The sequence below is a fragment of the Hydra vulgaris genome, chromosome 09 (genome assembly GCF_038396675.1).
Source record: "Hydra vulgaris chromosome 09, alternate assembly HydraT2T_AEP".
NCBI classification, from domain to species: Eukaryota; Metazoa; Cnidaria; class Hydrozoa; order Anthoathecata; family Hydridae; genus Hydra; species Hydra vulgaris.
In genome coordinates, this window is record NC_088928.1 from 39,098,148 (window position 1) to 39,124,766 (window position 26,619).

Below are 26,619 nucleotides of genomic sequence, written 5' to 3' on the forward strand. Positions count from 1 at the left end.
TATATATACATATATATACATATATATATGGATAGTATGGATAAGATATATATATATATATATATATATATATATATATATATATATATATATATATATATATATATATATATATATATATATATATATATAGATATATATATATGTATATATATATATATATATATATATATATATATATATATATATATATATGGTTAGAATGAATAATATATATATATATATATATATATATATATATATATATATATATATATATATATATATATGTATATATATACATATTTATATATATATATATATATATATATATATATATACGGATAGTATGGATAATATATATATATATATATATATATATATATATATATATATATATATATATATATATATATATATATATATATATATATATATATATATATATATATAGTGAATTTAGGGGTATCATATATTCTGATTGTTTTAATGCAAGCTCTTCAGATAGAGAAGAAAAAGAAGAATCAAAAATGTATATATATTTTTTATTTTTTATCTTTACTTTTGTTTCTAACAAATGTTTATCTAATGTAGATAATACCTGCCCATACCCTCCTTAAATTATCTACTGAAGTCTCTGCAGATAGTATTGCATCACAATGTTTCTTATATTTTCATCATGCTTGTAAAAGATGTACTTATAAGTTACCAAGTATTTGCAAATTATTGTACTTGTAGGTACACAATAGTTGGTAAAAACTATTTTTCCAATAAATCAATCATTCAATTCTTTATATTCATGTAGTTTAGTTACATTTTGTATATTGAAGTGATTTATTTGCATTCACACAAACAATATGGTCTCCAAAGACGTGGCTTTATTTTTTAATCTTTTTTTTTTTGTTAGTTTGCCTGCTTATAAAAAATGATATATTAAATAATAATAAAATTAAATGTATAATGTAATAATATAGTATATTGTTATACATTTATTAGTACTACCATGTTATATATAAATGTATAATATGCAGTCTAGTATAACAACACTAAATAATATAATTACACTATACATATAATAACACTAATACATATAATACGTACAATTACACTAATAATAATACTTCAATAATATAATAATACTAATAATATATCTTCAATTAGTATTATCAACAACAAAAACAAAGAATTAAATTATTGACATTAGAATAATGATAATAAATAAATAAATAACCTTAAAAAGTTTAAACTGTTTTGTAGATTTGTATTTGTTTATAAATTTTAAAAAAAGAAAAAATTTCAGTAAATGCTCTTTTCAAAGAAATCTATATTCTCAAATAAATAAAATTACACTATGGTGCACAAGTTTCTTTTTTTTTTCTATTTTTTACTTTTAATATAATAATAATATAAAATTTTTAAATGTTTGTTTTAATATAATCTCATTAATATTTTTTGAAGTAAATAATTGATATGGTAGGGAAATCAATTATTAAAATAAACTCAATATGTTTTTAGTTAAAATGGTATCTAGGAGATTTTATCTCAATATAAAGTTTTGTTAATTAGAATAAAAAACATAAGTTAGTTTTATAACATCTAGTATTTGTGTGAAATGTTATAATGGCATACTATGCAAATGCCAAAGGGGGTATTCCTTTTTTTAAGCGTGAAGAAGAAAGAAGATGGAACGATCATTTAAAAAAGCATAAAGAGTTTGTATGTATTTAAAATTTGAAAAAGCTCTTTTTTTTTTCGCTTTTCTAAAATTTGTTTTATACAATTTATATATGCTTATTTATTTTTTTATCTTATCTTTAATTTATAAATATTTTATATAGTCTTTTATTTACATTTTATGCATATTATAATTATGTCAATTTGGAATGATAATCATTATCAATGGATAAATTATATTTGTTTTATATTAATTGTGAATATGTGTAAAAGTAGCCATTGTAAAATGTAAGTTTTTTTTAATCTTTTTCTAATTTAGTGTTAATTATTAGTATTAAAATTAGTATTTAGTATTTATTAGTATTAAAATTAGTATTTCTAATTTAGTATTATTTTAATTTACATTTAACATTAATATATGTGAGTAATATTACTGATATTGATATTATATTAAAGTACTTCTTTATAAAATATATTGAATATATAAGTAATAATAATAAGTTATGGTATCAAATATGTTTTAGGAGTGAAAATACAGAAAAATCTCCATCGGTGCTATTTTAAATTGTAATCTTTTGAATTAATATTAAATTTTTAAAAAACTTATTTTAGGTGGATCACATGAAACCCACTCTTTCATTGCAGAAAAATGCTGAACAATATGATTTTCTTCGATACAATGCAAGTAATGTTAGGGTCAGTTTTTTATGTTTATTGCTTTTAAATAGGTGTATATATATATATATATATATATATATATATATATATATATATATATATATATATGAATATATACATATATATATAATTGTGTGTATATATATATATATATATATATATATATATAATATATATATATATATATATATATATATATATATATGAATATATACATATATATATATATATAATTGTGTGTGTGTATATATATATATATATATATATATATATATATATATATATATATATATATATATATATATATATATATATATATATGAATATATACATATATATATATAATTGTGTGTATATATATATATATATATATATATATATATATATATATATATATATATATATATATATATATATATATATATAATTATTATTATTATATATATACATATATATATATATATATATATATATATATATATATATATATATATATATATATATATATATATATATATCAGGGGCTATTCTAGACCTTTTTCGACAGCGTTGACTGTATTTGGGCACCAATTTGGGCGCCGCCAACATTAAAAAATAAGGGCGTTTTTTTTTTAATTTTTTTAAAACAAAAATTGTTTTTTTTTCTGCGAAAAAATGGCGATATTTGGCAATACTTCCTCGGTGACTGGGGGTATTGCTGTCCAATTTTTTTCGCTAGAATAACCCCTGTATATATATATATATATATATATATATACATGTATGTATATATGTATATATATATATATATATATACTTATATATATTTATATATATATATAAATATATATATAACTATACTTATATATATTTATATATATATATATATATATATATATATATATATATATATATATATATATATATATATATATATATATATATATATATATGTATATATAATATATTAAAAATACTTTTTAACCTATATTTGCCATGTATATATAATAAATTAAAATACTTTTTAACCTATATTTGCCATGTTTCGAACATCATTTTGAAGCCTCCTTTTCTATGTTTCCATTATATTTTTTGGCAAAACATCTTTATTTTATTCTAGTATGCATAATTCAACCCTCGGAATTAGGGTCGGCATTCGTCAATGCCGACCTAACTGCCGACCTGAAAATATTTGAGATCGGCAAAAAATTGCCGACCTCATTTCTATGTTTTATGGTTAGACCTTTGTATCAAATAATTTTTGCCAACCTGATGCCGACCTCAAAAAGATTGAGGTCGGCAAATTATTGCCGACCTCATTTTTCCTAATTCCGAGGGTTGGTAATTACATAAGTAAAAATTTTAGGTTTGCAGCATGTCTGATAGTTACCTAACTTGAACATTAAAGTTTCGACAATCTATCTCCTTTAAATACTTTTTCTAAATATGTGCCATCCACATGATTTTAATTTTTACTGTTTTGTGTACCCTAATGGTACACAATAGAATCTATAAAATTTTTTTGGGTTTTTCAAAATCAACCATAAATGGAAATTTTCTGACATGTGCACAATGGTACTACAAAATTAATTTGAAAAAATAATTTTTTTTATTTAACAAAAAAAGCTTTCAAAAGTATTTCAAAAATTTTTAAAAAGTGTTAAGATCAATTAATTTTCTATATTTTATAGATGGTTATTTTATAAATTTATAGTATTTAAAAATGTTAAATTAATACAATTGAAAATATTTTAAATGTATGAACTAGTAAGTAGGGTTTCCAAAAAACCGTATTTATAAATAACCGCGGTTTTGGTTTTAATTTAAAAAAAAACGCTCTTAACCGTGGTTTTCGGTTTTTCTTGTTATATAATAAAACTTATGTAAGTTTATTTTGCATTGTTTAGTAAAAAAGTTTTTAAAACAAAGTGTTCCAATATGTTTATACTTCGAAATAAAACTTATAATGAATTAGTTTTATTGTACAAAAATGTTAGGAAAACTAAAGATTTTAACGATTCGTCAGATAATTGTGATTTTCGTGCAGAAACTAGTGCAGCTCGAAAAAATGTGTTCGACATCTGTTGATGTGGGCTTTATAGAGAGAATCAAATTGTAACTTTTTTCAAGATTTTCTGTTCTTTTTCCCGTATTTCGGTACGACAAAAACTCTTGCTGAAGCCATTTGAATTGATCAGAAGATTTAGGCAAGTGTGTAATGATATCTTTATCGAGAAGTGTGTTTAATTCATCCTTAAGAGAAACAGGTAAACTTTTTGATGTTGTACTTGGTGCTTCAGCTAGTTGCGGTTTCTCATCATTAGAAGTCCAAAAAGCCTAAATGCAAGTTTTCCAGCAAAATTTAAAGTATTTTTTAATAAAATAACTGAATGAACTTTTAGGCACCTTAACAGCTGCATAACATTTCCCATGACTTATTTCATTGATGCGCTTTTTAAAATTGAATGCAGTAAATATGCGATTAATGCATGAATTCAAGAACAGTGTCTGCTGTCAATAATGTTGCTTCTCTGCTAAGGAATTCCACTGCTAGTTTTGATGACTCTAAAGCGGCATGTAATGAAGCTAATGACTCAAAATCTAGCCTATTGATTACATTAAGAGCATTTAATTCAGTAAATGTCTGAATAAACATTTCTTAGTTTTTAACAAAGGCGCAGTCATTGAAAAAAATAAATTCTAATGATGATAAACATCCAGATGCAGTTTGATTTCTTTACCAAATTCCTCAGTAACTTTTTTCTTAAAAATTTGATTACAAACTGATGAGAATATTATTTTCAGGGTAATCAACATTAATCTCATTGTTTACTGGTTCAAACTTAAATTATCATCACAAATTCCATATTCAACTTCTTCTGAATCACTGTCTGTTACCTTGGAAATTGGTACGTTTGTGTCTTTATTTTACTTGTATAATGTGTTGCATACACTAAGGTGAATTGCATAATTATAGCAAAATTGATCAACAATGTTCGTTAATTGCATGAGCTTATTGATTGCTTCACCATCTTGAGTAGAACCTACTACATCTCTTTTCATACAGACACCAAATAAATTCAAATAATCCTTAATATTTTGGATTAAACTTTCATCCAGACAGGAACCATAACTCTTAATGAGGCCAGTTTTATAGGTTGACACCATTTTAATTATTAATCAAAACACCATCTGTAGCTAGATCAGCTACAATTTCTTTAAGGCCCATTTTTTGTAAATATCAGTCCATGGTTTTAATTTTATCTGGTGTTTGATTTGAGCTGGTGCTTGATTCTCCAGTCAAAGGACTATTGATAGTAATTCCATGATGCAAAATATGGTTCTGCAAAGAAGTTGTGGATGCACCGGAGCATGTTACAACAGAACCGCATCTATTACAGATGCCTTCAAAAACTCTTGAATTTAGAATTTTATGCAAATTTCCAAACTGATGACACAATTTATCTGTAAGATAATCATATTTTCAAAAAGATAAATAAATAATAGAAATATTATTGTGTATATTTGTATTACATACCTATACGTTAATATTTTGTTGAACAAAAATATGCCCTTAAAATATCTTTATGTTTTTTTGAGGAATAAAAATCTTTAATATAAAGAATAGGCTTTCCTATTTGAGTATAAGCATACTTTAAATTCGAATATATTTGCGTGTTTTATTCGATATTCGAACATTTTTGTTGGAGTACTTGAATAATTTTGAAAAGGAAAAGACAAGTTAAGCATTCCAACAAAATACAATGTAAATAAAAAAATAAAAATTTAATTACTTACAAATTTGATTTTTATACCTTTCTATAATAAATAAGTATTCAAAAGACATTATACAAAAAAACTGCAAAAACCGTTTTTGAAAACCAACGATTTTCATTTATATCAGTTTTGACAAAAAACCATGGTTTTCGGTTATCAGTTAAAACTGATTGGAAACTCTACTAGTAAATGACAGGGGCGAGCTAAAAATAAGACTTTTTACGAATCTAGCTCCTGACTCCAGCAAAATTATTAGATTTAGTAAGGGTTGATAGCCAGGGCTAGTAAAAAAATCTATAATACTTTATGTATTATAAATTTATGCATACATTTACGATTTATTAAATACTATTACAAAATAAATTTATTAGATATTGTTAAAAAAATATATTTAACTTTTATACATTATTTATTTATATTCATATATTTTTAATTTTTAATACACTTCAAACAAGGTTGCAAGCAACCACTGTTAAGTTATGAGTCACTAGAAAACAAAGGATAGGGTTAATTAAAGACTTAAAAAGTTGTAGGTTGTATTAGTCAGGAAAACATGAAGATGGGTGAGAGTTTTAAGGCTTTGTTGATGTGCGAGAAAAAAAAACTAGACAAATAAAAATTTTTATAGCATGAAGGGACAGATACAGTAAAAGGATGCAACTTTGCTGAATGACAAGCCAAGCAACAATTGGTTTTGGTTGATTAAACTAGAAATTATAGCTCGTTTGAGCAACGACCATGATATTATTTGTTGGAAAAAGAAAGAAACCTTACAATTATATGTAAGTGGCTCAAACTTAGCAATTAAAGCAGGTCCAAAAGTAGATATACAATGTACTTTTTGATTTTGTCCAAGAGTGAAAGGTTTGTTATTCCTCAATATAGGAATGTTAACAATTCTATGATAGTTTGCAATAAATAACTGAGTTTTGTTGGAGTTAAAATCCACAATCCACTGCAAGCCTTAAGCTGTTACAAAAAAGTGATCAGATTAAAGATTGGCTGCTTGTTCTAAGTGATCAAAAAATGAAGACTTTTTGTCAAAACAAGAGTATAAAGTTGAGTCATCAGCAAACAGAGCCACTTTAGATATAAGATTGTCAGGAGGATCATTATTGTAGATTACAAAACAATACAGGAGCAAGTAAAGAACCTTGCAGTACCATTAAAGTTACTGAAAATGAAGAAGAGTAAAGGCCTTCGAGAATGACTTTAATACTGTGGTTAGAAAGAAATAATTTAATAATCTCAAAACCTTTATATATAGAAAATAATAATATAGACTAATAGGATAGTGGAAGAGATAAAAAAAGCCAGAATCAAAAACTTTATGAGAACATTAAAAAAAAAATTGTTAAGAAATTTTAATATTTATGTTGTGCTCAAGGCAAATTTACTATTTGGGCACTATTTAGGGCTTTTTTTTGTAGGTATTTTGATGCTTGAGCACACTCTATATCTTGGAATTATTTTTTAACTTATTATATATTTTCCCAAATTTGTCCTCTTAAAATTTTGCTTGTTTTAAAAAAAAAATTTTGAACACTTACGCTAATCATGGTCATAATGCATTTATTTACAATATTATAAACTTTGCATGATAATATTGTACTTGATTTTTTTGTTTTAGTATGAAAGAGAGCGTCTTGAACATATTGAAAGTGAAAATAATTATTTACTGGCAAAGCTTGTAAATGTCAAAATGAGAAATAATGACACTTACAATGGAAATCAATTAAAATTAAATAGGCAAGTCTCCAGATGAAAAAGATTTTTTGATAACAATACTTTTTATTCTATTTAGGTGGATAGCTAACAATTTCAGTTTAAATTTGTTTTTTTAACTTTAGATCTATAAACTCTCAAAGCATCCATGATATAAAGAAATTAAGACAAAATGCTTCTTACGATGATGAGTCCAGTCTAAAGAATAATGTAAGTGATATTTTTCTGATTTTTTATACTCCATTAACCCATTTCCTACCACGATCCCCATTTGGGGATTTTTAAAATTATCTATTATTTTATGCTATACCAGCCACGATCCCCAAATGGGACTTTGTATATATATTATTTTTTTTATCAATGTTTTTTTTTATTATTATTAATTAAACTTGGATAAATACTTTTCCAGTTAAAAAAACAATTATACTTTACAAAATAAATGTTTTAAAAAATTTGGCAGGTAATGGGTTAAAATCGTTTGTTTAAAATTTTCAATTAAAAATTTTACAAATTCTTTATAACTCGCAAGGAATTGTTTAAGTTTTTTCAAAAATTTAAATTTTTTAAAAAACATTTTAACTTTTTTAATAACTATTAAATTCTTATAAAGGGCAGATAAACTCACCATGTTAGATAAACTTATCTAAGACAGTCACTTTTATGTTCCAGCAACTTTAAAATTTTCTATTGAACTCTTGATTCTGCATTGAAAAAGTTAACCACAGAGTTTTCAATGTCTATTAGATTTAATTAAATTTAAAAAAATATTTGGTAACTGATTTGATTACCAAATATTTTTCTCTTAAGAATCTTGTACAGTTATTGGAACAATTGAATTTGCTTAATCTAAGAAAAAAAAATTTGATGCTATAAGATGCTCAGCTTTTAATATTAATTTTCTAACATGTTTATTGTTGTCATGTATCAGTGTGGGCCTTTTTTGATTTATATATCTTTTTTTTTTTTGTAACTGACAGCTGTATCTAAGACATGTATTTGCTATATTATATTGAGACGAGTTCTAAATTATTAGATTTTTTAGATAAATGTTTACTTTTACCCCCTAAATAAAAAAATATAATTTTATAAACTGTGCATGTATAAATTCATAGAAGCATTATTTATTAACTGTTTTTTCATTAATTATTTTTGATTAACTGTTAAATAAGATTTTAGCTTTTTTTAAATAAGTTTTATTTATTACATAATTTTTTGTTACATATGATGTTTAGAAATACATTCCAAAGTTTTAGACAATAGTGGGATAATGTTTGATTACCAAAATGATTACTGCATTTTGTTTCCTTAAATTTTAGTGTTTTTTCTGAAGTTGAGTAATAAAGTAAGTTACTGGATAAATATTGGATAAAAGATTTGTGCATTATTAAAAACATGAAAAACATTCTTCCTCTGATTTTAAGACAATTTTTTAATTGCGATGCATTTTTTAAAACAATTTTAAGGTTATGCATTTTTTTAAATTGCTGGTCATTTACTTGATATTCTATTCTGGTTTTAAATGCCAGTCTTGCTGCACAATTTGGAACAGACTGCATTTTTTTAATTGTGTTTTTTCAATTCCATAGTAGAGTGAGAAGCTGTGAAAAAAGTAGTGGACATACTATGGTCTACAAACCTTTATGTGATAAGAATTGTTTTTATTTTGGCTATTTTGCTCTTCACATTGTAACAGTTTTTAACAATCTTATTTTTATTTTAAAAGATATTTCATTGTCAAGTATGACACCTAAACTTTTTGCTGAGTCAACAAATCTCATGCATTCTTTATTGACAAAAATACCTTTAATAATATCTTTTTAAATGTTAGATGGTGCCATAATTAATATTAACTATCTAATTCATATTTTAAGTCAACATAATATTAAAAACCAACTTTGTTATTTGTGGTTAATTTGCATTATGCCTTACATTATGCAAATTTTCAATTACTTGTATATTTTTATTATTTATTGTTTATAAATATAATTGTTGAATTACAAGTTAGAATTTTTTTATTTCTAATTTATAAATAAGGTTTTATGTACAAAACACATTAATTATAAACTTGTTAAACAATTTTATTCGCAACACAAAACAATAAGCACTTAAAGGTGAGAATTTTTTTTTAAATCAGTTCGTTAAACACAGTTAATTTTAAAATCAGTTAATTAAAGATAATAAAATGATAGTCGTTTTAAGTATAATTTGATTGTTAAAAAGTTCAAAAAAGGTTTTTAAGTTTTATCTTTTCTGAGTATAAAATTTTCCCAAATTTTGTATTAATATTATTTATACAGGATAAGAGTTATTCTGATGATGACAGAAACAAAGTATGTTTTTCTTTATATAAGTTTTATAGTTTTATGTCATTTTATTGCATTTCTAAAATCTTTTTTTTTTTTTTTTATCATTAATGACTATCAAAAGCAAATAAAGACAAGGTTTGTTGTTACTTATTTTTTTAATTTTTTAATTTGAATATGTAATCTGAAATTTGATGTTTTGTTTATAAATAAGTTAATCTGATAATGCCTAAAATTAATAGTAGAAAGTATATTTATTAGGTAAATATTTGGATAGTAGTGCCTGATGTATTTCAGTTTAAAAGGTCTGAACCTTTGAGTGTATAAAATTGAACCAAAAATTTTCTTAAACCATATGTATCTAATGTAAGTCAAGACCAAATTCATTAATGGTCTCATTGGTATATTGGATTTTATTTAAAGCAACTCCTGTAATTGTTTTCATTCTGCTTAAAGAAATTGAAATTAAATTTTGACTATTAAATTCAAATGTAAAAAAAAAAAGAAATGTAATAAGCGCTAGGAGTTTTGTGCATTAAAATCTCATTAAGCTTCTCAAGAATTTAAATCAAGACAATGGATACATATTAGGAATGTCTTACTAAAACTCAAAAGCAGCATGTATTGCAAAATAGCATTGCTCCAGTTACCATTACTATTGACGCATGAGGTTTGGCGCAGTTGTTTTGGAAATGTTCATAATACTTGTGATGCCATCAAATTGGATGATCTCTTATTAAAAAATTTTGATAACTTGCATTGCCCTAAAAACAAAGGGTTAGTAAAGGGGTACTATAGCTCTTTTATTGTTTATTCTGAACAAGCTCAGTTTAAAAAGTGACCAAGTGATATGCTATTGTGATAGAAAAAGGATTATATAGTGCAAACATTTATCTTTGCAAGCCAAGAACTTACGCTTATCTGAAATGTTACCAATGTTTTATTTATTCTTGGTGGAAAGTTACATGTTTAAAGATATTTAAACTATTAAACAATGCTAACCTGAAATACAACCTTTGTTTATTACAAAAAATGTTTCATGTAACACTCTGTGTCAGATTAATTTTAATATGAAAGTGAAAATATTTCTATTCAATAATTGTTTTAAAAAAATTATACAGGGAACATTTTGCAGCTTTCATGGTTCATACATTTAATGGTGTTTTTTGTCTGTGCTTACTTTGGCTATTGTATATATTAGTTTAAGTAGTTTTTAATTTAAATTAATTTTTAATTTCAAAACAGTTTTTTAGTTTTGATTATTTCATAACATTATTAATTATAGTAATTCTCAAGTTATATTTGTTATTAGTTTCATATTTTTATAGTATGTCAATAGATGAAAATCCATACTGCCCAATTGAGGTTTGTTAATTTATAGTTATTCATTTTAATTTTTTGTAGTTTCTTTATCCTTTATTATTTTGTGAGAAAGTATTGATAGTCTAGGACCTAGTGTTATAATTAAGTAGTTATAATCTGTAGTCCTATAATAAGATTAAATTTTATTTTTTATCATACATGTCTATACATATATATATATATATATATATATATATATATATATATATATATATATATATATATATATATATATATATATATATGATTTTGCTGTAATTTTTATAATATAATAATATAACAGTTGTCACTGTTTTTATAACCATTAATTTTTTAGCTTAAAGAATTTATGAAAATTGATAGAGTGATTATGACTGAGAATATAAGAATAAATAAAAAACTGACTGAAATTAAACAAGGAAAATACAAGCATCATATTCCTAAAGCTACTGAACAGGACAACAGTCAGTAAGTTTCCCTCATTAAATTATTTGTTTAAAAGTAAAAATAAATTCTATTTTAAGTTGTTTTTTTTGTTGTTTTTTTTCAAATTGTTTTTATTAGTTTATTTATTCAATGATAGAAATATTTGGACATTAAAACTACTTAAAACAGAAAGAAAAAAAAGATATTAAAACCTATAGAAAATGTTTTTTATCAAATCCAAAATTTATTTTAACTTTACTTGAATTTTTTGCACTGAAATTAAAAAAGTAAAAAAATGATTTTCTTAAATTTCTTTTTAACATGAGAAAAGTTATCATTGACTTTATTTAGAAACAAAAAATTGAGTAAAAAAGAATTGAATAAAAAATTTCTAGACTTAGAGTTGAACAACATGAATTATCTTTATTAGCTGCTTTTATTATTAGGCAGCCTTTTAATTAAAAAATTATTATTTATTTAAATTTTATATAAATTAAATTTTTGCTTTATAATTTTGTTTACTTGTTTAATTTTCCTGTTAAAATAATTAAAATGTTATCATTGTTTGTTTTTTTCATTATTATTTTTTATCATTTGTAATTAATAAAAAATATTGTTAGTTATTTGTTTATTTTTATATTTTGTCATTTGATATTATTAAAACACTTTGTTATTTATTACTCCCTCCATTCCGAAATACTCTTCCGATTTCACATTTTTTTTGTTTCAAAATACTATTCCGATTTGATTTTATTGCTAATTTTGATGAGAAAAAAATCATTAATAAAATGTAAAAAAATATCATTAATAAAATGACTTATTTAGAAAATAAAAAGTTATTTAAAATGTTTATCAAGGGCCACGACGACAGGAGTACCGAGGGGGCCTTGCGCCCCCTCTAGATTTTTGCAAAAAGATCTTTTTTTTTACAAATTCATTTTTGCGGTTCTTTATTTATTAGTTTAGACTTTTTTGGAGAAGCATATACACACAATTGCATAGTTATATACCACAATAACCCAAATCTAGGATATCTATCTTATTTTTGTATATCTCTTTGTCTACACATGCTTATATATGATAAGATAATAAAAACTGAAAATCCAGATTATTTATTGGTGTAAACTAAGTGTTCTTAGAACACTTAGTTTGACAAAAAGAGGTAATGGTAAGATTTCTTGTCCCAAATGCCAAAGGTTACTGATTGTTTTAGTGCACACATTGAATTTTTCAACAGTATTTTAAAGTAAGCCTTTTTTTAGTTTTCCATTATTGCTCATTGTAAATCAATCTACGTTGTTCGTTTGTAAGTTCACCCATATCTCTTTCATTCATTTTAAAATATTCAAAACACATTTAAAATCTTTTTAAACCAAAATGTTATCTGTTTCGAAGTTTATTGTTATTGCAGTAAGAACTGCAATAACAATAAAATTAGAAATACAATAAGAGCGCTAGCAATTGAACTCCTGACTCTTTTTGTTAAAGATTTAAAAACAATAAAGTCATCTGTTAAGCATGAAGTATTTGAATTAAATGGTTTTAACCACTATTAAATAATTTAATACAAAATAAGAGTTTTTCAAAAGATCATACTATATATAATTTTTTTCCAATAAAAGTGTTACAATGTTATTAAACTTTTAAGTTTATAATTCATTTTTAACAAATCAGAACAGTATTTTGGAACAGAAGGAGTATTAATTTATTTATTATAAAATCTGTTTGTTATTTATTATTAAATTTTGTTTGTAATGTGTTTATTTTTATTTTTATTATCATTTAGTTATCGTTATAAAAAAAGTTTTTTGTTGTTTGTCTAGGTATTCATAATAACATAATTTTTTAAGTTCTTTTACATTTTAGCAGATTATTGGAAAAAAGCTCTCATTCAGGTGTATGTATTTTTTATTCTACTTTTGATTTTATTATCTTATTGTTATCACAAAAATGGTTTTATGTTCTCCATTATAAGTGCGTAACTAATTTTCTCACAATCTTTTCAATTTGTTTTTAGAATGAGGAGTATGATAAAAAAGAGGTTCTGCGCAAAGCAGAAAATGTTCGTCTAAACAAAAAGTTACAAGATATTAAGAAAGGTAAAGGAAGAAAACCACCAGATGACCCTCAATTTGATCCTGGAGAGCGTTGGTACATTATTAAATCACATAAAAAATTTTAGTTATATATTAAGTTAAATTGGATATATATTTATTTGCACTTTTGCAAAAAGAGTAGAATTTTTTTCCACATTGAACACTTCTAATGATTTGAAAGATTTCTTTTAATGAGCCTTGATCATTGTTATATGCTCCCATGTCAATGATCAATCTAGAGAAAATCACAGTGGCTTTCAATCGCTCTAATTGACTTAAACTTGATCACTGGTAAGGTCATTAATAGCATCATCCACTTGATATGGATGATGTTATTAATGAAAAGTCAGTCAAGATCGTCCAGATTTTTTGGTCATGAGGAGTACAATTTTATGATAATATCTTTATTTTGTTGATAACATTTTTATCTAGTTTTTAATATTGGTGTTTGTTTTCTTTTGATTATTTCACTGAATTATCGTTTCAGTTCCATTATAATTTAAAATGTCAACATTTTATTTGTCTAATACCCATTAACATATATGAACATACACGTTTTCAAAATAAATTAAAATAGCCATGAATATTCTATGAAAATCAACAAAATTTGTTTGAAAAAAAAATTTAGAGCTTTCATTCCAAAAAGTTTGGAAAAACAAAAAAATGGTTTCAGATTATAGCATATATGCGGTAGTGGTGTAGTGGTAAGAGCGCTCGCTTCATAAGCGAGAGGTTCGGAGTTCGACTCCCACCACGTCCCTGGAAGTACCGCGCTCAACTTAGTTTCTCCGCGCAGCGGCCTTGCTCGGAAAGGTTCGTGTTTCGGAGTTAAAGAGTTGAGAGAGGGTTGTACCACGAATAACAAATAAAATAAAAAAAAAAAAAAAAAAATTAAAAAAAAAAAAAAAAAAAAAAAAAAATGAGTAGCCTCCTCGACTGTAGTGGCCCCCCTCGGGCCTTGGGGAGGTGAATAATATAAAAAAAAAAAAAAAAAAAAAAGCTTATAGTTTTAAAATCCATTTTAAGTCTCATGTCCATAACAAAATTACTTTGGTTAGAATTTAATATATTAAAATTCACTTTATATCATAACAAAAAGTTACTTTGGGTTAAAGTTTTTTAAAGGTTCATGTAAGTCATAAATATTTTGATAATTATATAATTTATTAACACTAAATTTTTTTATTACATTGCAGATTACCGTTTTTGTAGATATTACTGTATACTATTTTTCATAACATTGAATTGTTTTCATTAGTGTAATTTTAAACTTGACAGGTGGGTGACATCTCCTCGTGCAAGAGATTTGGCAAAAATGCATAAGAAAGCAGATGAAATCAGAAATGAGATTCGTTTGAAGAGAGAAATTGCTTTTAAAAAAGAATATGAGCAGCAAATAAAGGTTTAAATAGAATTATATAATTAATCTATAATTAAATTATTAGAGTACTAAAATTTACAGAAATGAAGCTGTATATAATAAAATAAAAAGACAAAAGTATATTTAAGTCATCGCAAATTTTGATATTGTTTAATAATTTTTACTCCAATCAGTGTTTCTATCGTTATTGTATTTATTGATACATATGTCACTATTGTTATTGTTTTTGCACATATTGTTATGTTATTGTTTTTGTATGTATCACTATGCTTTTGTATGTGTTGCTATGTTTTTGTATATATTTCTATTGTTATTGTTTTTGTAATGTTTTATAAGCTTTTTTTTTTATTTTCAAAAATTTTTTTTTTTGCAAATATGCAAAATGGCATTTTTTTAAACTATGTTTAAATATGTTTAAAAAAATAATTTTAAATACCACATTCAAGTTATTTTTATTTACTTTTAATCTTAAACTGAACTCTATTGAAAAAATCTACACAAACTTAGACACTATGCAATAAGGTCTCTTTATTTTTATCTTTAATTTAATTAGGTCAGTATTTTGATCCTTTAGTTTAACTTTATATCGGAACATCAGTATCTTTTATCTGTTTTTGAATTTTTTTAGTTGATGAAGGAAAGAGAGGATCAGAAGAATCAGAAAGAAGTTGTAAGTTTTTTTTTAGCAATATAAACTAATTTTTTAAAAAAGTAGTTGATGTAATTAAAAAATATTTGAATCAATGTTCAAATCCAGATATTTAAAAATCTGATGGACAATCTGGTTTGCTCTAGATCTGGTTTCTGGTATAGATTTCTAGACATTTTAGGATTGATTTTCAAAATTAAAAAAAACAAACAGATTTATAACTTATAATAATGATTTTTAATGTTTAACAAAAATATTTATAAGTTTTAATAAAATTGTAAATTTTTGTTTTAGTATTATAAGTATAATCTTTAATACATTTGGGAAAAAATTGCACATTATGCTGCATTAGCTCCTCTTTTCTCCTTTCTGTTCCGCGATATTTCATTCCAATAATTGAATTGAATTGTTAGAATAAAACAAAATTTATAACTTTATGTAAGTTAATCAAATGTGGTAAAGTATCTCGAATAGGGCTGTCAAAAATTGTTAAAATACCTGCCCTATCAAATTTTTTATGTATATCACTTAATCTTTTCAGAAATCAATTCTATAATCAAAGCATTAAACATAATGGTCATCAATACTCAGATGAAATTTAAAAAATTTACATTGAATTTGCATTTCTACTCTCCACTTGCTTATAGTTTAACAGTTTGGTACTTCCTAGTTAAAGCATAGAAAAACAGTTTTTGGTTTGTGAATAATTATAAAAAAATCTAGCCATTAAACAATGAGCTCCAAAGCAAAATTCTTTTAAAATTTTTAACCTAAAAATATTCTCAAAACTATATAGAGTTACTTTTTAGATGCATTCGTAGTAAAAACGGTTTGAACTAATATTGTTTAGTTTAAATCTTTATTTAAAAAAAATTTCAAAGGAGAAATCAAAACATGCTAAATGTCATATTATTATATATTATTATGTCATATTAATAATATTATTATGTCATATTAATATTGTATTAGAAAGCCCAAGCCAATATATAAAGATGCCTTTTTGAATATATTTCTGGTTATATTGTTACAAAAAATATCATACCAATAAGATAAAAGTTAAGTTGATATATACTGTTAATTGAACTCTAGTATCATTAGGTCCATTTATATCCTTAATTAAGCACAATGTTGAAAACTCCAATATATTTAAAGATCTTCATTCTATCCAACTCATTAAAAAAATATGTAGCACTTGCTCGGTACAGGTGTAAACTAAAAGTGTAAAAAAGTCTACGCTTCAACTAAGACAACATGCAAATAAGCTCGTTTTAAAAAATTAAAATTGTTTATTAAATTTTACAACAGAATATAAGAATCATAAATACTTTTGTAAGTGGCTGGTTTTATGATTGTAACAAACCATTTTCTAATGTTTTTCTTCAAATTTTTGTAGCTTTAATAACTTTTTGACAAGTTTCTATTTTAACAATCTTTTTCTGATTTATTTTTAAGATTTTATCTGGGCATTTTTACTGAGAATAAGACTAGGCTTGGTATCACCAAAGATTACTAATATCCTTATATTAGTAATCTTTGGTGATACCAAGCTTTATAATGTTGTTTAACTTTTCTTTGGTGATACCAGGCTTTATAACGTTGTTTAACTTTTCTTTTTTTTTGAAATAAAGTGAATATTTTGTGAATATTAAATCTATTTATGTAAAAGTTAAGAGAAAATTTAAAAACTTATAAAATAAAAAAGCTCTTTAGAAATAAACTGGCATTATCGTCGGCCCTGATTAGTTAAGGATTTTAAAATAAAAAAGCTCCAAGTGAAGTTACAGATCCTTTTAGAGCATTTCTATGATTTATGATATTTTTTAATGAACCTAGCCCATGGCAATCTATAGTGTATCTGACTGGAGGCCTATTTTAAAATATAGTTGCCATTTTATAGATATTAAAATATGGGTAAGAAGTCTTGCATTTATGGTTATACTACAAATTATTTATCCGCTAAAACGAAATCTGATAATTCAAAGCTCTCAGTGTATTGATTTCCTGAAAATGAAGAAGAAAAGCAAATGTGAAAGTAATTCCAAATGCAAATCTAAAAGTAATTAATGACACTGTAGTTTGTGAGTTGCATTGGTCGAAAAATTTTAAAGAATATAAAGTTAGAAAATATCGTCCTAAATTTCCACCATCTATTTGGCCAAGCATACCATTTTGTCATATTTCCACCCATCTTCCTCAACGTTTCATTCGATAACTCACGCTTCTTTGTGTTTTCAAAATTTCACTCAAGATGAACTATCAACTTTTTTAGAAAAAGATGAAGTAATTTTTGTTGAAATGAAAAAAATTCTATCAAGTAATTTAAAGAGATTTAGGTGTTCCATTAATATGCTTTATGATTAATAGCACTATTCATTTACAATCACAAGTTTATTCAAATAGGGCTCCATATTTTTAATCAAAATTAATGATAATTTGCATTTTGAAACCAATCACTATGGTGCTAAAAATAAAGTTCCTACAAATTCTAAAAACAGAGTTTCAAAAATCAACACATGGTCTATTTTAGAAGAAGTTTTGTGTTATTTGAGAAATTTTGTTACAAGAAGAAAAGAAATTGTAATTTAGGAACATTTAGGTTCTATGGGTACACAGTGCATTTGTAGATTTATTTTATTCTTTTAATTTATTCTAAGGAGGTTATATTAGATCTTTTCAGTATTTTGCTACATCCAGAAGTTAGTATAAATGATTGCAAACAGATTATTAATTGCCTTCTGCAAGAACTTTAACAAGAGTAACTTCAAAAGTTTTTAAATTAAACAAGAAGCATTTATTGACTAATATTTTTTAATATGTTGAAGAAAAACAGAAACTTTGTTTTTTATCGCATGATGAAGTTTATGTTAAAATAATGATGTTATACCATGGTGGTACATTATTTGGAAAAGCAATCAACTTCTCTTGCAAAAACTGTATTGGGTTTAATGGTTAATTCCTTATTTGGTGGACCATCATTCATTTCCAAAATGACACCTACAAGCGAATTAAACTTCCGATTCCTAAAGAAATTGGCATCACTATTCAATCAATAAATGAGTCTTCAGGTTAAGTTAAAGCTATAATGTGTAATGGAAATAGAATTAATTAGGCTTTCTTCAAAATCTTTGAAAGATCAGCTCCAGATAAACCTTGGCTGACTAATGATGATATTTTTATAATCTTTGATGATGTCCATTTGTTTAAAAACATAAGAAATAATTGGTTTACTGAAAAAACTGGTCAACTAACTTTTTATGATAAAGGAGTATGTTAAGTACCACAATTGGATTATATTATAATAAAAAACTATATGAACTTGGACCCAAAAATTTAGTTAAGTTATCTAATTTAAATGAAGTTTCAATATTTCCAAAGCCAATTGAGAGACAATCAGTTTCTACTTGTTTTAGGGTATTTTGTGACAAAACTTCAAACCATCTACTAGATCTTGAATCTTTTATTTTTCCTGATACAAATATGACTCCTATATATATATTGGGGTATTTAACTCGTAAAGATATATAACTATCAGAAATTGAACTGCTAGATAAAACCACTTTTTGCCACCAAAAGTATGGACAACACATAGACTCAATTGACCATGGTGGACTTGATATTCCCCCAGATAATACCTGTCAATGGGTAATATTTTCTTTTATAGTTTTCAATGTGATTAAGGACAGGGTATGCAGAGTTTCATTACGCAATATTCTAATGATGTTTTCAGAGTTTTACTACTTGATGCGGTGACATCATGGAAATATTCTTTCAAACATTTTTTTTGAACAATTTATGTAAACTTTTAACTCCACATTCAAATAAAGAACCAGCTCAAAAAATATTGAAATTGTCATGAATGCTTTGAGAATATTGTAAAACAAAATTATATATATATATATTTATATTTATACATTTATTTAAAGTTTACTGACTTTTTTTATTTAAAGATTTTTTTTCTAAATTATTATTTAAAGTTTTTTTGTTTATATATATATATATATATATATATATATATATATATATATATATATATATATATATATATATATATATATATATATATATATATATGTATATATATATATATGTATATATATATGTATATATTTATATATTTATATATATATATATATATATATATATATATATATATATATATATATATATATATATATATATATACATACATACATATATGTTAGGGTGGGTCAAAAAGTATAAAGTTTTAACTGCACAAATCAAACATACTAAAAAAGGTGCTTCTCCATTTCCTGAATAAGATAGAATAAAAATTTTTGAATAAGAAATATTTTTAGTGGTCCCAACAGACCCTTGAATATTTAATGGGCCCCTGATATTATCTTACAAAAATTGTTTCAAAAGTATGTCAACCTAGTATTCAAAAAAAGCGAAATTTTATAAAATTTTCAAAAATAGTTGCTATTTTTTATAAGTAAAACTATTTTAGATTTTATTGCATAAAAATGTTTGTTTTTTAACAATTTTGAAAGTTTTTCAAGGTTTTTTTTTATAAATTTTTTTTAAATAAAAATTTTATAAAAAATAACAGCTATTTTTGATAGTTTTATAAAATTTCGCTTTTTTTGAGTACCAGGTTGACATACTTTTGAAACAATTTTTGTAAGATAATATTAGGGGCCCGTTAGATATTTAAGGGTCAGTTGGGACTACTAAAAATATTTATTATTCAAAAACTTTTATACTATCTTATTCAGGAGGAGCACCTTTTTTAGTATGTTTGATTTGTGCAACTAAAACTTTATACTTTTTGACCCACCCTAATATATATATAAATATATATATATATATATATATATATATATATATATATATATATATATATATATGTATATTTATATATATGTACTAGCTGGAGTTACCCGGCGTTGCCCAGGCCAATATTTAAACTGGCTTACCTGATATCTGTACACAAAAATGGGCCCAAAAATGGGCCCAAAAAATGGTCCTCCCTGACCCCGGGGGTCGGGGTACGGGGTCAAAACCCAGCTAAGAACCTTCTCCCCCTCCAGGACTACCCCCATGCCAAATTTCATCGAGATCGGTCCGGCGGTTTGGATTTCTATAGAGAACAAACAAACACACACACAAACACACATTGCCCTTTATATATATTAAGATTAAGATATATATATATATATAAATATATATATATATATATGTATATATATATATATATATATATATATATATATATATATATATATATATATATATATATGTTTATATACCTTTATATATATATATACATATTTATAGCACCTTTTTTAGTATGTTTGATTTGTGCAACTAAAACTTTATACTTTTTGACCCACCCTAATATATAAATAAATATATATATATATATATATATATATATATATATATATATATATATATATATATATATATATATATAAATATATATATATAAATATATATATATATATATATATAAATATATATATATATATATATATATATATATATATATATATATACATATTTATATATATATACATATATATATATATATATATATATATATATATATATATATATATATATATATATATATGCACATATATATATATAAAAAATATATATGGCCAATTCCATAGTTCAGTGACGCATCATGCGGAAAGATTTTTTTAATAGAAATTTTTCTATAACTTAAAAATAATTTTTATTACTCTAAATCAATCTTGAATTAAAATTTTATAATATAAACTAAACACAATTGTATTAACATAACACTGCTACATAGCAAAAATTAAAACATGAGTTCAGTGACGCAACGCGGAAAAAAGTGTTTTTTTTTTCAGCATACTTTTAAATGGAGTTTCCGCTGAAGTTTTAATTCTTGCTTGACTTATTAGATTTTTTTGTTGTAATTTATTCATTTGGCAATAAGGTAGTCATAAAAAAAGCCACAAACAATAAAGTTTTCATATCGTTTTATTTTACAGAAAAAAAACTATCAGTTCAGTGACGCAACGTTCGGTGACGAAACAAAAATACGAAATTAAAATCATTTTAAAAAGTTTTGTTATTTTGTAATAAATTTTAATTATACTCAGGTGAAAATAGCATCGGAGCAACGTTATCATTCTGAACATAAAAATAATGTGATTTTGATATACCTTTGATTTTTCTTGAATAACTTAAAATTGAACTGAATCAAAGTTCATTTTTTTGTTGTCTTGTATCGTTTTCTGACATGTGAATTACAGATATTTGCAAATCTTGTAATGCTAACGCAAAATCTGCTGCTGACCTGATTTCGTATTGACTAGTTTTAACTCTCAAGACTGCGATTCGCTTAACAGTAGCTCCTATTCCGTCAACCACTCCTTTCCCGTGCATCGCTGCAAAGAAATGCCAGAAGAATTTTTTATGAAAACGTTTTTCAAACACAACCATTGCAGCCATAATGCTTTTGTTTTTGAACTGAGAAGTGGCATTATCGCTGAACATGTGTACTTCTTTGACTTGATCAGGAATAAAGTGAAAGATTTTGTCAATGTACGGTATAACGGAAGACTTAGTATGATCAGTTGAATCTGAAACTATGGCAAATGTTTTTAACTCAATGTTCCAGACTGCTAGGGTCATGATAGAAACTTGATTTTGACCAAAATGAGCCGCTTGTGGCTCATTTTGATAGAAACACCTAGCGTTTTCAGCCCAGTCAACTTGGATTACCGCAATTTCAGAATTAACACTCATCGAAACCTCCTTCAGTTTATTAAAAATTGTTGATTGGTTTTTCATTACAAATGCGTGTTTAACGAACTTTTTAAAACTCTTAATTTTGCTTTAGCAGCATAAGCTGCTTTTTTATTAGGATCGGCTTTCAATTTTTCTCGATATCTCTTAGATCTAACTCTGGACATTTCTTTCTTTTTATCAGCATTCCGAGAAACATAATTAGCTTGGTATTCTGCATAACGTTTTTTTTTTTACTTCTAATTTTGATTCCATTTCTTAAAAATTTACAACTTTATAAGAAAATGTCAACATAAATCCAAAAGTTTACTAATATTTACTAATAGCCCTTCACAATACTAAAATGCAAAAATTTATTCGAATTTGAAAATTTTGAAAACCCACAACGAAATCTGAACTTTTGGATGATATTTTGACTTCCTTACCGCACTATTTTATAAAACGCTAATTATCCCGTCGATGGGTTCAGTGACGCAACAGCTTTTAAACTATAACTATATGTTAATACAATGCTTTTTGACCAATTTTTTTTTTAGTAATGATTAAAAGTTTACATTAAAATATATAATTTCTAAAAAAACCTCGCCATAAAGCATAAATTCATTGCGATAATTAAACTTTTTTAGCTTTTAGTTCAGTGACGCAACGTAATTTTCGCAGATGTGTATGTGACAAAAAAACACTTGAATTATTTTTAAAGAGTAAAAGTTTTTTTACTCAAGACACATATGTAATCTCAAAGATTCTTTCTAAACAAAAATATGGATATGTTTTGTTTAAAATATTGCAATAACTCGCCCTCAAATTTTACTCACTTTTTCGAATAATAAAAAGAACAAACAGTTGCTAACATTCATCAAATTTATCTACTCGATTCAAATATTTTCTATTCAAAATTTATTTTAACAATAATTTTAAGGTGTTTAAACTATAATTAAAGAAATAAAACCTTTTGAAAAAAGATATTTTTAAACACGAAATTTATCTCTTCCATCGTGGAAACAGCCATATATATATATATATATATATATACATACATACATATATACATATATATATATACATATACACATATATATATATATATATATATATATATATATATATATATATATATATATATATATATATATATATATATATATTTATATATATATATACATATTTATATATATATATATATATATATATATATACATATTTATATATATACACATATATACAATAGTGGCCATTGAAATAAACCCAGCAGCAAATTTTTGGAAAATACACAGTTTACTCTAGCAACAAGGTCTAGCAGGCATATTATCAAATGCAATTTTAACCTTACAATACACTGAATAAAGTTCTAGCTCAAACAATGAATAAAAGTCAGTAATTCACAGGATATCCTTTATTTTTAAGCACAGCATTAATGCGATCAGGCATGCTATGAACAAGTGTTCTACAGTATTCCGGTGTTATTTCTGTCATCCACACACGCTTCAAAACCTCTTTCAGGTCTTTTTCTGATGTAGGACGATGTGCAGCAACTTTCCTTTTCATAATTTGCCAACAATTTTCAATCACATTTAGATCAGGTGAATTTGATGGCCAATTGGAAAGAAGTTCAATGTTGTTGTTTGAAAACCACTTTTGGACAATCTTTGCGGTGTGACAAGGGGCTGAGTCTTGTTGCATAATTGTTGCTCCTGAGATGTTCATGTGGATTTGAAGCTTACTTTCAAGAACCTCCAAGTACTTTTTGGCATTGGCCTTTTCCCCTTTATCGAAGATGTGCAGTCCACACCGACCACTTGCTGTGATGCCACCCCAGATCATGACGCTTGGTGGATGTTTGACAGTTTTGATGGTGTATTTGGGATTGAATCGCTGAGAGGCAGAACTTCTGACATAATTGTAACCAGGGCCTCGTAGCTGCTGAAAGGTACTTTCATCTGTGAACATAACTCTCTCCCACCACTCCCTTGACTTGTCTTTCATCGCACGGCAAAACTTCAATCGCTGGAGGAGTTGTTGTTTCTTGATTAGAGGTTTCTTCGCTGGTCTGCGAGCTACAAGATTAAAGTCATTTGACAGACGTCTCCTAACAGTCCTAGCACTCACTTGAATACCCCTGTCACTAGCTAGGCTTGCAACGCGTGCAGAAGAAGTATGCGGACTAGACACAACAATGCTCTTCAAATAACGATCATCACGATGATTTGTTTTTCGTACTTCCTTGCAGTTGGAACGTCGTGAAACACCTCCAGATCTTAAAACATTCTCAACGGCACCTATCTAGAAATCTTCAGTTTCATTGCAATACCACGCTGAGAATAACGCTCAGCATTCAATGTTACAATTTGCCCCTTGACAAAATCATTAATATCTGGTTTTTTCCCCATTATCACACTAAAATAAACAATAACAACATTATAGTTTTTCAGCAAGAAATCATGAAATTTAATTAAATACTAAGCCAAACACGTGTATAATATGCATAACATAAATAATAATGACGTCATATATAAACAAACCGAACAGCATGACGTTGTTCTTACTTTTTTATACATATTTCATTTTACAGCAAAATCATCAAGTGGCTTTAATTCAATGGCCACTAGTGTATATATACAAAATATATATATATATATATATATATATATATATATATATATATATATATATATACATACACACATATATACATATATATATATATACATATACATATATATATATATATATATATATATATATATATATATATACATATACATATATACATGTATATATGTATATATATATATATATATATATATATATATATATATATATATATATATATATATATATATATATATATATATATATATATTATATTTATATACATACATGCATACATTCATACATACATACATACATACATACATACATACATACATACATACATACATACATACATACATACATACATACATACATACATACATACATACATACATATGATATATATATATATATATATATATATATATATATATATATATATATATATATATATATATATATATATATATATATATCAATATAAAGTTAAGAAATGTTTTAATTTCAGTTTGTAATTACAAAGTAAAATTTTTTGAGAGAAAAAAAGTTATTGAGTTAGTGTAAAATTACTAAACAGATTTTTTTTAATTTTATAAAGTATTTTGTTTAGCTGTTTATAAATAGGCCCCCAGCTGTTATAAAGTATTTTATTTAGCTGTTTTTAAAATAGCCTGCAGTATAGATCGCCGTGACCTAGTCTTATAAAAAACTCATATATAATTGTTAAAACGAGTTTTCGAATGATCTTCACTTTATATGCTCTCAACAAGCATTTTAACTTTTAGTTTTGTGAATAAAGTCAGTTACATATATATTTACTTTCACGAACATAATAATTATATACCTGTAAATATAAGTGTAATATTTAAATAAAGCACGGTTCTTTAATTTTTATTAAGTGTATTTAATAAGAAGCTCATTTGGTACGGTTGGCAAAAAAAAATTTCACATTTTTCTTGTAGCAAAATATGTGTTGTCTTTTTGAATTAAAATACTTTTTTCAGACACAATGTCTGGTAAAAAAGGTGAAGACAAAACCTATATTTAACAATTAACAATAAAACTATTTTACAACAATGCCTTATGCAAAAACCGTCAGCAATAATTGCTAAATCTATGTTAGTGTCGCAGTTTAGTTTAAAAATTATTTTTCTCTTTTAGCCGCCTGGCTATCATGTAAAACTACGAAAAAAGAAGAAGAAGTATATTGACGAAAAGAATAACAACAAAGAAAAAGTTGAATCAACATAAAAATATATAATAATATATAAA

General features: G+C 24.7%; 1 protein-coding gene across 2 annotated transcripts; it reads left to right on the forward strand.

Annotated features, from left to right (window-relative positions):
* Positions 1–1,486: 1,486 nt before the first annotated feature.
* Positions 1,487–26,619, forward strand: LOC136084774 (uncharacterized). 2 transcript variants are annotated; one of them, XM_065805655.1, is made up of 13 exons: positions 1,487–1,695; positions 2,266–2,349; positions 7,718–7,836; positions 7,938–8,022; positions 10,110–10,142; positions 10,240–10,253; positions 11,444–11,480; positions 11,794–11,924; positions 13,752–13,779; positions 13,900–14,033; positions 15,257–15,380; positions 15,988–16,029; positions 26,509–26,619. In XM_065805655.1, exons 1-13 carry the CDS (start codon positions 1,600–1,602, stop codon positions 26,596–26,598), a joined length of 1,017 nt encoding a protein of 338 aa, XP_065661727.1. In that variant the 5' UTR covers positions 1,487–1,599; the 3' UTR covers positions 26,599–26,619. The 2 variants fall into 2 exon arrangements, with proteins under 2 accessions (XP_065661727.1, XP_065661726.1); XM_065805654.1 differs by having other exon boundaries at positions 1,489–1,695; positions 13,749–13,779.